Source organism: Coturnix japonica, chromosome 1, assembly GCF_054131305.1.
Source record: "Coturnix japonica strain WE chromosome 1, WE-NBRP24, whole genome shotgun sequence".
NCBI lineage: Eukaryota > Metazoa > Chordata > Aves > Galliformes > Phasianidae > Coturnix > Coturnix japonica.
In genome coordinates this window covers 84,143,659-84,158,381 of record NC_140663.1, presented here as the reverse complement: position 1 = coordinate 84,158,381, position 14,723 = coordinate 84,143,659, and the positions used below count along the sequence as shown (strand labels likewise).

General features: G+C 42.1%; 1 protein-coding gene across 3 annotated transcripts in view; it reads right to left on the bottom strand.

The window, feature by feature from the left end:
• The window catches only part of PTGFRN (prostaglandin F2 receptor inhibitor), a 64,538-nt gene that overhangs the window by 26,471 nt on the left and 23,344 nt on the right, over window positions 1-14,723 (bottom strand). For all 3 annotated transcript variants that reach the window (XM_015879527.3, XM_085547062.1, XM_085547066.1), the window contains exons 2-5: window positions 11,236-11,601; window positions 10,040-10,459; window positions 6,181-6,564; window positions 1,735-2,160 (exon numbers count right to left, since the gene is read on the bottom strand). In XM_015879527.3, coding sequence (XP_015735013.2) covers window positions 1,735-2,160; window positions 6,181-6,564; window positions 10,040-10,459; window positions 11,236-11,601 — 1,596 coding nt within the window. The remainder of the gene's footprint in view (window positions 1-1,734; window positions 2,161-6,180; window positions 6,565-10,039; window positions 10,460-11,235; window positions 11,602-14,723) is intronic.

The window sequence follows — 14,723 nt, the reverse complement described above, 5'->3', positions numbered from 1 at the left end:
AAGGTCTCTTTATCCTGAACACCCCTCACTACTGACCGTCTCACAGCTGCAACAACATTATTTTGTCTTTCTCAAAAGCTCCAGTCTGTCTTTTCCTAACTGGGATCTCTCTAAAGTCTCCTCCCTCTATTTCCCCTCCCCCCAGCACTGCTCTGAAGTTAATACAGACAATTCAAATAATGAAATAGTTGGAAGAAAAGCTTTTGCATAGGCACAAGCTATCCAAGGAAGAGGCAAATTTTGTTTCTCTCCTTAGGCAAACACATGGGAGCCTGTCTGCTTGCTTTTATAAGCACTGGGAGCAGTTAGGGACTCAAATCACCAGAGATACTTATCAAAACAACAGTCAGTGAGCAGAGGCAGCAGCAGATTAACTCCTTCCTAGCTTCATACTTACTGGCTACCACACAAGGCTAACAGTCCAGCCTGGAGCTCACAGAATCAGACTAATGCAGGGAATGCAAAAGAAGGCATCTGCAGTCAGACTGCTGAAAAGTGGGGGGTATGGAAGGAAAGCAGGGGAAATCAAATCTAAATATTCCCCCCTTTACATACATACAACATGTTTTCTCAGGAGGAAAAGAGAGTCTGTACAGGATTTTGCTTTCAGATCATAAATCCCCCAACTCTAAGTTTTGCTAACAAATGTACTTTTCAGCTTGGGGACTATAGCATTTGCGATGCAAAATTAGCAGAGATTTTGGAAAAAAACCAGGAACAAGGGAACGTTCACACCTGTCAGGGTTTGTTTTCCCACAGGAATGTCAACACAGGCTGAGACTTTTCAACTCCAGCTGGTTTCTCGAGCTGCTCCGAAGGCAACAATCCATTACGCGTGCATGCACACACACACACACACATAGTGTTATGACATATTTTAACTAATTGTGACCAGTACTCAACATCTATGAGAGATCTCAGTCCTGCTAGAGAATTCTGTCAGTGCAAATTCAGCTTAGCTAAGCACTGAGATTTTGCCAAAGATGCTACATCCTAAACTACCCTATTTCTTTATCCCCCATCTTCATGCTTAAGCCAAAAAGCTAAATGCACTCACTTTAAACTAGCATTAAGTGATTCAGGTACCTTCATTTAGCTCCTAAGAAATGCTCCGAAAGACAGTCTAAATACTGATCTGAGGTAGTTTATTCCTGCCTAAAAGGGGCCAAGATCCAAAGCACTTATTTTTAAAATTTATTTATTTTTATGCTTTTGTACTATAATGACCACAGACTTCTTCAAAAGTGCTGTCTAAACATGTGCTTGTAAATATAAGGTGGAAGAGAGGGAAAAGAAACTCCCATAATCAAATTGGCAGCCAAAGAAGACAAGGTGAGTGACGTTCCTCTTTTCAACACACATCACTCTGTTGCTAGCAACGAGATGCATCCTAGTGAGACCAAAACACTATGAATCATGAAAGTGAGCAGTGACCCCAGCATCACTGCTGGATGCTACCTGCCACAATGACAGCCTAGTTCCTGCAAGCTCTGTGCAGTTTCATATATCTGTTTTGTGTTTCCTCTTCAAACTGTTGCATAAAACCGATTCATGCTAAGTATTTACCTCCAAAACCAGAAGCGTTTACACAAACCAATAGGATTTTTTTCTTCTTCACAACAAAGAGCTATATTCCTAAAGCCCATTTGCAGGCCTTCTGGCTGATGGGTCCTACTCAAGAGAAAAATATCTTAGCTGCCCAGGCCTTCCAGTGAATAAGTACGAGGTTCCTACCTTGTGTAGCCCATAAAATGGGGACAGAAGCAGAAGTCACATCTTTGCTCTTTACCCAGCTGTTGTTGCGGTGCCGACTCCACGCAGAGACAACACAGAAATAATCTCCTCTGTCATTTTCTGAAGTCCACTGGATTCGTAAACTGAAGGTGTCAACAGCCTTTTTGAAGAAGATTATTTCCCCATTTTGAGTCCTCTCTCTGCTCCTGTCCCCAAGCAGCAGAGTCCAGTCTGCATCCATTGTGGCCAGGAGCTCATCTGACACCACATCATCACCGAGCAAGTGCTGCCTGTAGTACCAGGAAACTGAGAAGCGGATGTCTGCTTCGGTGTCCTGTACGTTTGTGATCCTGCACTCCAGCTCTGTGGGGTCATCGGAAAACTTGGGTGTTCTAGAAGCATTCAGAAACACCTCATAATCTGGCTCTGCAGGAGGAAAAAAAAACCAAACAAACCAGAAGTCAGAAGCTGTAAGCAGAAAGGAGAAAGCAGCAGAGCTTAATACTGAGTAAGATACTGCTAATATATCCAGTCTGTGACAGCACCTGAGATAAAGGCCAAGTGCCAAAACTTGTATTTTACTTATAATGCCTGGGAATTGGGAGCATGGACTCCAGCTCTCAGATATGTACTGGTGTGAAGTAAGCCTCTCTAGGCTTGCATTTCCAAACAGGATCTTTTGTCTCATATGTTTAATCAGAGCACTTCAGAGAAATCAGAACAAAGTGATCTTGCTGAGTAAAATCATTTCCCCTTCCTCAGGCCCCGAGAAGCCACAGTCTGGATTCAGTTTCAGACCTCTAGTCATCTTTGTCTAAAGGTCTGCAATGTAAAGCTGCAAGGATGGAAACTCATGAGCTTGAAAAGGTGCACCTGAAATGCATGGGTTAAAGAATATAAATAAATAAATAAAGGGGGCTGTTGTATTTAAATTCTAAATCACTGGCTGCCCAAAGCCCTGAGGAGATAAGGCAGCCACATGACTGTTTTCTCTCGGACAGAGAAGAAAAAAGATTACAGCAAAGACCTCTCGCCACAAAAGAAATGCATGTTTATTTACTAGTATTAGGATATTTGTCTCTTCTTGCTGTCTACTATTATTCAGGAAAAAAAGACCAGTCTTCCAACTACTCAGCCAATATTGATCACATGGATTTGATAATATAAATGCATTCAGTGTTCCGTATTTATTTCTTGCTTTATACTGTACTTGGCATTTTGCCCTCCCAGAAACAATTAACTGGAGCTGTAATTGGGACAAAGAAGGCAATCCAAGGCTAAAACTTAGGCTTAGCTCACCAGCAAGCCAAGATAATAAAACATCTTTATAGAGCTGCTGCACTAATGTCTGTGCATATGCACTTCTGGACTTCAGATGCAAACAACAGAAACAATTCTACTCAAGCAATCTGGTGCTCCTATGCCCGTTTGAAGACAGGACCTCCACCCATTAAGTGCTATGCACGTAGGCATGCAGTGTCCTTGTATCTAGCAAGAACAAGGACACTTGCACAGACTGGACACTGGAGTATTTAAATCACCGACTTTCTGCAGCACTGAGTAACACAAAGCTTGAAAGTACCATTTACCTAAGTCCATAGTACTTACAGCTGGCAGCAGTAAAGCTACATCAGCATATACTTTGCCATTCTGTGAAGCTCTTCTGACTGTGTACCTCTGACCATTAGCCTGCTTAGTATTTATTAGGATGCCTGCTGAAACTTATCGTATTCTAGTGCATTATTCACTATACAGTGAACATCAGCACAGATTTGTGCAGATTCTCAGTATAAGTAATACAAAGGAAAAACTTGCACAATTCCTCTGCTACAACCAAGTCATAGATTATTAATGGTGGTCAAACTCCATTTTTTGTTTAAGTAAATCCCTACAGATCCTACTGCTACATTGCCCTTCCAGTCTCACTCACAAAAGACCATTCTTCTCCAAGGCCTCATGATATACTGCCCACACTGCAGCTTTCCCATCCCTCCCCACCCCCCCACTTCTCCTTCCTCACCAAAAAAGAACACAGTCAAGATCAATTAACATTTTCACTCCAACAAAGATGAAGAAAGCAGAAACTCTTCAGAAGTTAGGAATACGGGAGGGAAAAAGCTGCAAGAAACAAGTTCTTTGATAATCACTTCAGGTAGCTTTATTTGTGGGGAGGGAAAGGACCGCTAAGCAGAGCGTTTGGGATTTGACACCACTCTAGATAGGCGCTTCACCCTGACAGACATTCAAGCAGAGGATTTAGAAAGAATAAAGGGCTGGCTGGATAAACCTCATTCCTCCGCTCTGTCAGCTGTCAAAGAGCAGCCTCACTGACAGTTCAACGATTTAATACCCCAGCAGCTCTTAACTTCCATAAAGAGGAGGAGCTGGTGAATTTTGGATGCTGCAGAGAACCTCAAACACTGAAAAATTATTCTACTTCCCTTGCCCTAGCAACAAAGCACCTGCTGAATAATAGATTTGATTTTCTCCCGTCCCCAGATAACACCCAATTGGAACTGAAAGAGTGAGGAATAGTTTGACAGGCACCAGCAATACAATACAGTATGTAAATTCGCAGTGTACCTGTACATGCCTGAGCGTGTGTATGTGTGCATGCGAACACATGGGGGAAGGCAAGAGCACTCATAGCTTGTATGCGTAACTTCAATGGCTGAATGAAAATGGGAAATGAAGACTGATATCATTCATCCACTTCCAGCACACGTTACAAGTATGCAAGAAAGAGGCACAGCTATATTGCTCTGTACTCTGTATTGCTCTAAAATGCAAAACGTAAACTTGTTGTTACTGGTGCCCAATCTTGTTTTATTTCAGCAAACCAGACTTCAGAGTAGGTCCTTCTCATAGACTGACCCTGACTCTATCGTGTGTTTCCACACTGGAGGAGCTCACCTTTGTAACTTGATGGTACCATCAGCCTCTGATTATAAGAGGCTCTAAACAACTACGTGGTGAGAGTTATGGCAAAGATAATTGCATCCAGTGAAAGCTGCAGGGAACATCAAGTATGACAACTCTGCCAGTTTTCCCCCAGTTCACATCCAGGTTCATTCATGCTTCCAATACAAGCAATACTTCATGATTTTTAGCAGGAAGCAGCCTTGCCTACAACACTCTGCAACACCATCCTGAGTTGCACTGCTTCCAAATTGGAGCTATTCTCTCTTCATGATTAAGCTAGGAGAGAGAATGGGTAGGCTGAGATATCTAGACCTATCTCTACAAAGATAGGCTTTCTAGAAGTTTTCCCAGAGTTTCATCTTTGCTCCCAAGCTACTTTGCTTGTAAGCATTATTTCCTTCTCTGGAGACACTCAACAAGCACCTGGACGCCTTCTTGTGTAAACTACTGTAGGGAACCTGTGTTAACAGGAGGCTGGACTCAGTGATCTCCAGAGGTCACTTCCAACCCTTACAGTTCTGTGATATTTGCATAGAGAGATGATCAGAATTTAATGTTCAGCAGGGATAGTGTAAAGTAAAAACTTCATTGTCTTAAGCTTGTGTATGTCCCACTGGATCTCCAAAACACATTATTCTCAGGACAGTGGTGTAGGGAAAGATGTCAGCCTCTACTTGTAGATCAGGTAGATCAGACAAGCCTGTTCAAATTCTGACCTCCAGTTTCTGTTCCTTGCTCAGTTTAAATTCAAGAACTCTTAATTGAAAAATAAATGCTATGAACAGCCTCTCCTATCCAGTCCCTTGCAAAAAACAACAAAAAAGAAGGACATTGAGGAAAATCTGTTTTAATGACCATTATGCTAATCAAGAGTTCCAGAATTATGTTAGTTCATAGTCAGGTCTGCCTTATTGACTCACAGTAATCAATAGCTAGTGTGGTCTACTAAAATGAACCTGTCTTTTGAAGAAAGGAAAATAAAGCAGTATAAAATCCTGCCCCATCCTAAATCCATCAGCAGGATGTGGTCTGTCTCCAGTGATAAAACAAACTAAAAGATAAACAACTTTGGAAGCCATTAAAGACCATTATGAAGTTTGCATTATAAATAATTTTTATAGCATATGAGTCACAAAAATCATGGGAATCACCTGATACCGCTCTGTTTGGAACTCTAAGAGAATGCCTGCTGCTGTGTCAGAGCCCTGCTGACAGTGTGAGGGAGATGAAAGGGAACAACATGACACCATGGACAGCTTTAGCCCTTGGTAAGCAAGATAGGCTCTTAAGTTCTGTTTCCCAATTACAGCCTGTTCAGTGACATCAGAAAATGGGGTGTGGGGGGTGGGACATGCAATTAGAGATCTTAAAACCCCATTATATACAAACCCCAAACTCCATAGAATGGATCAGTACATTTTCATATCTGAGAGACAGATTTGCTTCATATACATGATTAATGCAAATGTGACAAAAACTTGCCCAGAAGAGATTCAATGAAGTTTGAAAGCAAAAATCACTCACCTAATGCTGTCACCACCACACTGACTGGTGCAGATATCCTCTCCACCACTTTATGCCAGCTCCCATTGTGCAGTGGCACCCAGACAGACGCTTGGCAAAAATAGTACCCAGAGTCTTCAACATCCACATCACGCACCAACAGGCGATAGGAGTTCCTATCTACGTGGCTTAGACTGATAAGAGTTGAATCACTGACAACAGAATTATGGTCCATGCTCAACAAAACCTGAGCATCTGACAGGGAATCATCGGGTGACTCAGAGAAATACCACGTCACCTCAGCTTGGAAAATACCACTCCTGTCTGTTGTGACGTTGCAGGTAAGATCCAGGGAGTCTCTTTCAGTTACAGACAGATTGCTTGTTGAGATGAGCACATCTAGAGCTTGGAAAAGAAGAGACAAAAATTTAAACAAAAAAATAAAACACTATTTTTATTACTATGAGCCTACTGTAAGTTAACCCAGTCTTTCACTATTACAGAAGGGTCTCAGGTAACTCAGTAACCCTACCTTCAAGCATCGATTGGCTGTTGAGTTGCATTGGTTATCATACGCAAAACACAGATTAATCAAGTAATGATTTTTGATAAGTGTGAGAAGACAAAGGAAGACAGAAGAGCAGCAACTGGTTCATGAAGGGTTTGTCCCAGTCACAGAATATGCACACCACCTTCACATAGCAGGAAAACAAAGGATCTCAGTCCCAAAACACCCCGACTCCCTGTGAGAATATCTCCCAGAAGATAAAACATTCACTGACATCAAAAGAAACTATATTAGAACTCAATTTATATCTGTTGAAATCGTTTTGAGCTCACTAAGGAGAACTGATTTAGATGTACAGCAGCCATGGCCACATATTGAAGTTCTGACTGACCAGTGGTGTGTTGCAGAAGCAAGAAAGGGAAGCAAACAGATGGCAGCAGTAATGACTTTATGTTGCTCACAGCTTAGCAATGTGACCAACATACAGAGACTTCAAAACAATTGCAACAGCTACTTAAAAACACATTTAACAAACTCTTCTCATGGCTAGTGACTACTTTTAATATATACAACACACATGGTCAGCCTTCAAATTGGGTCCTCTGCATTCTGTAAGCTGGCTATAGCTTTATTTAAAAAAAAAAAAAAAAAAAAAAGAAAGAAAGAAAAAGTCATAGGATGAAAGCATCACGACTACGAATAGAAAACCTAGTGGTAAGCCAGGGGGTGCTGTAGGTGCTCAAACCTCAGCTCAAACCATTCACAGATTACCTGGCCCCCTGTATGGGAACTGTTGAGTCACGGCCTGAACCACTGATTGAGCACCCGGGGAAGGGACTGGGTCAGCCCTGGGAGCACAGGTGAAGGCAATTCAGCTGTGTGACCAGAAGGGGTAGATCCTGGCTGCACCTCTCCTAGACCTCATTTAAGAGCTGCCTGCCACAGGACAAGTACCTCTTTCTGGAGATCCTTCCTTGGTAGAGCTTTCCTCTGTGAACCTGGAATTTTCTGGTATGGGTAAGCAATCTTCTTCCATTCCTTTATAGCACCTCTCTACTGTGCCGATTCTTTGTCATTACACCTCAGTTGAAACACCTTTTCCCATCATACGGATGTGTCCAATTGCTACAACCCCACCTTTTAACTTGCTATTTAATTTGCATTCTACCTTATCCAAAGATTAGATTTGGATCTCAGAGCAACACCACCTCCAAAGTACATAATGCGCCTGTTCTTCAAACATCTCAACCAAAGTCAGCAGACTAGGCTGCTACAGAAGTAGCTGTCCTCTGTAGTAACATGATTCCTAACTTAAACAGGCAGCTAACAGCAGATCAGGGATTTACATGTAAAACCACGTTGTAAGCGCATAATGCATACCCAGCCGTAAAAGCTTTCTAGGATGATCATCAGGAATAAAAGACAGCATACAAATACCAGAGCCAAACCGAGTTTTGAGTGGCCGCAACTGCTGCCATCTAAACTAAGTAGTGCTCATCTCACTGCTCACCACCTGATAGAGCAGAAAGCCAAGTCTCCTACCTGATCAGTGTTTTTTTTAAGACTTCCCTCATTAGGATTAGGATTGGAAACAGTAGGAAAGCCTAATTAATTTAATAGGCTAGTGCCAGAATATAAATTAACCTCTGTGAGGTTAGGAACAGCATTTCAGTACGGAGCACTTCTGTCTTCACGCACTAGTCACAGGCATTCAGAACCTGGTGGCATAACCATGGAGAGAGATCTGAAAGACTTTAGGGTGCATCCTCACATTCTTTTTTGGTTACAGAAGTGCGTAACGGACTCGCTTAGGGTTACATCCCTGTTGTGCAAGGTGCTATTAAAAAAAAAGACATACAAAAACAAAGTCAGGCCCAAAGGTCAAGACTTGAGGAGATGAATGCAGTGGGAAGAGTACCAGCAGCAAAAAACATGGTTACAAAAGTAAGCTGTGCTACTTGTACAAGTAGTTAGACAATAGTATTCACATTGCTTTAAAAAAAGAAAACAAATGTCTATTTCTTTATTTTATTTCTACAAATTCAAGCCTAGAATTTACATCAGTTAAAAGGAGAACAGGGAAGCCAGAAAGCTTTTGTGCCCCTGACAGAGTTCCAGTGCTGCCAATTACTGAGCTGAAAACGAAGGCCAAAAAAATCCAAGCCAAACAGGAAAAAGAAAACCAAAATACACAAACACTAAAAGCCTGCCCCATTAGTCACTGCTAGCTGTGGCTTAAATAGGTGGTGTTTAATCAGTGTCTGAAAACAGGATGAGGATGGCCAGAACGCTCTTCACAAGTGCAACAAAATAGATGCTTACAGCTCTTAATTAGCAACCTCTGGCCTAGCAGATAATACCTGCAAGCTTTTACTGGGTAACAGACACCTTGAAAAGAAGGGGCAGATTAGTACTGTCCAATTTCACAAGCTAAGTACCACCAGGATACTAAAACTACATCCAAATGAGCTAGTCAAAATTCAGCAGTTCTGAGATTTCCCTACACTGTTTGTGAGACTACAAAAATGAAAATATAACTTTATTGTATGAATGCTTGAAAATACTGTCATAGCCTTGTATTTCTGAGGGACTGCTGTTGCTTGTTTTTCCACCTATTGAGTGACAAGATGCATCACCTCTCATTTTCCCCCTCCATCTAGCAGCAGTAATGCTAATGCAATTAAGCGCTTAGTACATCTTCTCCTGAAACCTATATAGACAGAAATATCTGGATATCCTCAGCACAGCTCACATATTTTTGTCTCCTAAGTCAAGCATGCAATGATGTGATTAACAGGGCCGTGACAACACAGTGGAGCAATCAGCCCAGTGATCCAGTGTTAGGTGATAGAAATCACTGGATAATTTGTCCTTTGAAATTATCATTGCTGTTCTCCTTCCTCCCAGACTTTCTATTTTGTTTTAATACATAACATTCACATCTGTCACTGAGTCATAATCCACTTTTACAGGGAAAGCACAGCTGTTTAGTGCTATCAGACAACCCAATGTTAACGAGAGCACAGAGGGAAGGTCTGGGGTGTTGAGCAGTTAAATATAACATTATCTAAGAAACAGAGAGAACAGAGGAAGTCTAAGATAAAAATCTCAGTCAAGGCATGTAAGAGATTCCAGTCAATTCTTCCATGTCATCATCTTCACTGCCCCCCAAATAAAAGCTAACAAAGTCAAGCCAAGAATCTGATGTCAACTCGGATGTAAACAGGCCAGCTATACAAACAGCACCAAGCTCTCCTGAAGGGTGAGCTCATTCGGTCCAGCTTATCCAATTTCTACTCTCAGAGTATCTCACTCTGGACACAGCACTGCTTCAGTTGGAAGCAATGATCCCAGCCCATCAGTAGCACTCACCAGTCCGTTGGATTTCCACACTCGCTATCTCCACACTCTTCTCCTGAATCTTCTGCCATAAGCTGTCTGCCCCTCTCACCCACTCGCTCACAAGACACCTGTAGACACCCCCATCTGCTGAGGAGGCCTGGGACACAGACAATTGATATGTGTCATTTGCTCCTGTGTCCAGGCGGATATCTCCATTACGGTAGCGCTCTTCATAGCCAGGGCCAGGCTGGAATTTGCCTTCATGAGTTAAAGACAGGATGTCCCGCCAAGACAATCCACTTTTGATCTGCCAAGTCACGTGTAGGTGAGTGTGCTCTGGTGAAGTGGTGATTGCTGAGCAGCGCAACTTGAAGGAGTCACCCTCAGAAAGCTTGAGAGATGTTGAGGAACGTGCTTTTGAACCGCTTACCGATAAGCCATCAGAAATCACTATTAATAAAAAACAAACAGAAAACACAAGCATCATAAAACAGAAGCAAGGAGAGAGCATCTACCCTGACCTATTTTGATACGAGGCACCAAAACTATGAGAGGGCACCATGTCTCCAACCATTTCTTCTTCCGTTCAAGTATTTTTCAGGAACAAGGAATTTTCAGCTGAATTTCATTAGTGATCCCCTTCCAACAAGCCAAGACAAGCATTCGACTTCATTTACCCTCCCTTCTCACTACAGTTTCTCATCCAAGCAGTATCATTCAGATTATTCCCACCCAGAAACATATTGAGAATAAAAGAAATAACATTAGGAATTAAAAATAAATACATAAGAATCTCCCCATGCATTAGTTAAGAATTCTAAATGACAGAGCAAGGCTAGGACATGACTGCAGGAGCAAGAGAAAACGGAATATTACTTTCCTCATACAGACAGATTCCTAGACGATGCTATAAATAAGAGAGAACACAAGCTGTGTTTTCACCTGAAGTTAGCCCCTCCACCAAGAGGCTTAGTAACCAAAAGTACTTGCAGACATCTTAAGAAAACCTAATGCTTAGCTTTCCCATGGGAAGGGGGGAGGGGACTTTATGTGCCATCACTACTACTGTAATTCCCAATTTTGGATTTTACCCTTAGGAGAATTCAACAGGAAAAAGAAACAACAAACACAATGCTTATAAGCAACTGAAGTTCAATGTTATTAGAAGTATATCTATAACCAATACCAAAAACAAACTTAGAGCACACCTCAATCTTCAGAAATACCTTTCACTTGGACCTCAGCATCATAATTTCCCTGAACGGTGGCATCAGTGCTGGGCGTGGAGCATTTGTATATCCCTTGGTCAGCTGGCTGCATGTTTCTAATCACGAGTTCCACAGCATCGTTGCTGCTCCGTCTCAGTTTGATATCCCCGCGGCCCACACGTTTTTGGTACTCCTCAGAGGTGAATGTAGAATCCCAGGTACTCACTATCCTCAAGAAGTCAGTCCCCCGGGAGAACTCCCAGTCAAAGTTCTGTTCACTGGGTCCATCATAGTCACTAACGCTGCAAGGGATCACCACCTCTGTGCCAATGACTCGAATAAGAGGGCCTTTGGGCACCCTCACAATACGTCCTCTGCAGAAAGCTACATTGGAGTATAAGGAGAGAGAAAGCAGACAGTTAACAAAAGAATCACCAGGTTAGGCTTCGATAAAAAAATAGTGTGATACAGAATAAGGTTGGGCACACTCCTCAGAAAGCTAAAACTACTAAGAGCAATCTTTCCTATTAATATTTAATCTCATTGGAACAGTAGTCCTAAAAACATCATTTTTAGTATGAGCAATCTTTATTTCACTGCTAATTTCATAAGGAATGATTAATTTGAATAGACAGTACTTGAATGGACTTCTGTAAGCACGCTTGTTACCAACACACACTTGCTCTTTGGTGGAAGTCTCAGAACATGGGAGCAGGAAACAGAGCACATGAAAACATGGGGCTCGGCTTGTGACCATTTAACTAGACAGGGGATGTCTAAACAGACAGGAGAGCAATGGCAGTGCTCTGCAGTGGGATGGGCAAGGCAATGCGTTATGCCTCAGGCAAAAGTGTGAACCGCTTAAATTAGCCAGAGGTCCTGGCAAAGATATGGAAGGAGACTATTCCAGTCCGTTTGGCAATGTAGCTCAAACGATAACCCCAGCAGCTGGGCATAGATTATGGTGGCTTCTCACTTCCCCAAAGAGCAAATAGCTTTGATTCATAGTTCCAGCCATGGAAATTTTTTCAGTAAAAGAGAGATACTACCTAACCCCAATCTCCAAAGGAGGAGCAGCAAAATTCTTACAACATCCCACTAGCTCCATATCCACAGCTAAATGTTTTAGCACTATAGCAAAACAGAAGCCAGAACACTGATCTTACTAAAACCAAGTAGACTGTCATAGCGATATCAAAAGCAATTGGACCACTAGATTGATCTGGGATATGAGTCAGGCAAAATCAAGTTCAAACAAACAGCCCACACACATGTGAAGTCCAGTAACTCACAACTGCTCCAGTTCACCATCCACATTGGGAAAGCCACCAGCTAGCAACATGAACATTGATATATGCGACGAGCCTTCCCTTCATATCTCTTGCTGTATTCGGTACCTCAAGACTGTACTCTAGAGTGGCTCCAAGCCATCATGCCAGAAGGAATCCCAGTTTAGGCAAATTAATCACTCTCACAGAGAGAAGCCATCCCCAAGGAAATCTGCCATAAAGAGCAGCATTGAGAGGGATGTGTTCAAGAATCAAGATCATCTGTGGGTATTTAAGAACAACATGAGCAGCTGTACACACTGAGTAAAATTACCAGATAAAGAGCAGACTCTGGTCCCCAGTTACAGTTCAGCAAACAGTTGAACCAAGGACTGACGTTGTCTTTACCTCTGCAGCTGATAAGGACAGGTAACTCCCAGCACATTCTTTGCTTTGCAGGCTGTTCATATGTACAGGCTCAATCCTGTAAGTTCACCTTCCTGATTGCTGTAGTGTTCTATAGTCAGCAAACTACATACTCTTTCATTACACAAACATACCCAGTTTGTATTAAAAGCAGATCTTTTAACTCACTTCTACCCTTCCCAAAACAACTGTTATGCACCTGATCAAGTGATGGACTAGTCTTAATAGGGAAGCTGGAGGCTCCAGTCACTGTATTTCTCACCAGGCCTTACATTCTAGCTCCATTCAGTCCTTCAGCTTGTCTGTTTACAGAAAGCAGGAACAACAACAGGTAAGCTTTCAAGCACTGCCTGACAGCCAAAGTAGCTCGGAACAGAGCAGTGCAAGAAGTCAGCTCAGGATCCTGACCGAGGGCATTGCTCTTAAGCACTGTCTTCTCCCTAGAAAATACTCTCTGGTGACACTAAAACAAACAGACAACACTGTTCTGTATGTGCCTTCAGCTGCAGAGCCACTTACTGTGCACTGCACTAATCCAATCTAGAGGTGACAAAAGCACAGCTAATGCGGCAAGGGCAACACATTTGTCTTTGAGATTAGCACAGACAGCTCTGTTTCTCTTCCTTCCAAGTTCACTAAAGACTCTTTGACATTAAATGAAGGTAGGGGTGATTAGCATCTTTCTAAGAGGAGGCAGGCACAAGGGAAAGATAGAGGCACAGAGACTTGTGAGGCAGAAGCACAGAGACAGCATCACAAGCTAAGAGGATATGAACTTAAAGCAGAGCAGCTGCTGTGCTCTGAGTGCCTACAGGTAAGGAGTAGCATGCACAAGACAGATACTCCAGAGATGAGCTGCCATTTGAGGTGACTCAGGAGGCTCAGGATCTAGCAAGCTGTGAATCCAGGGCTCTGCTTTTTGTCCTGCAGCAATCAACGGGAAAGCGTCCCTAGCTGCTAAACAAGTGTTATGTTCTTCACCGTGCATTGGAGATTAACATTTCATGGAAGTGCAGCAGAAGGCACTGAGCTACAGACACCAACCTTGGCTCTATTTTGCTCTGGCAGATAAACGGGAGCTTTTACAGATAATTTGCTCTGCCCCATGTTAGAATGACAAGCCCCCACCTCTGTCTTCCCAGAGCAAAGTTCAGCTCTTCTGAAATCTTCTCATGAGATCTTCACACTCTGTAAATTCATTGGGTACATTTATTTTCCATGACACCTAATACACTTCAATGTTAATATAAGGTGACATGTTCTTAATGAATTCATTTGAATACCACTTAACTGTAGAAACAGATGGAGCAGGACAGAAAAGTGTATACATTAGTGACAAAACCCAGCAGAACACAAACAATTTAGTATGGTGGTCTTTATGATACTGAAAAAAAGAGACACATATTTAGTAGGAGCTCAGTAACTGGCTGGATATCATAGACTACAATTGTGGACATCCAATCTGAGTACAAGATTAACTGCTTAAATGCCAAAGTATTTTTATGGTTACCAGATCACTGGATGAAATAGCAAGGAGCTACTTTCCAAAACAAAAGGTAAAGTATTTATCAAGATACAATAATGAATTGGGGAATGACATATCAATAACATAGAAGCAAGACATAGCCGATGCAGTTTTAAGCTAGTGTTTGTTGTTTACCATCATTGAATGAAGTACTTAAATTAAATTATCTCATCACTAAGATGCAACATCTCATTACTGTCACTACATGAAACCCTTTCAAAGAAGAGAGGTATGGAAAGTTTTTAGGATAGCCAAGAAAACAAAGCAGCAAAATCACCTACAGAACA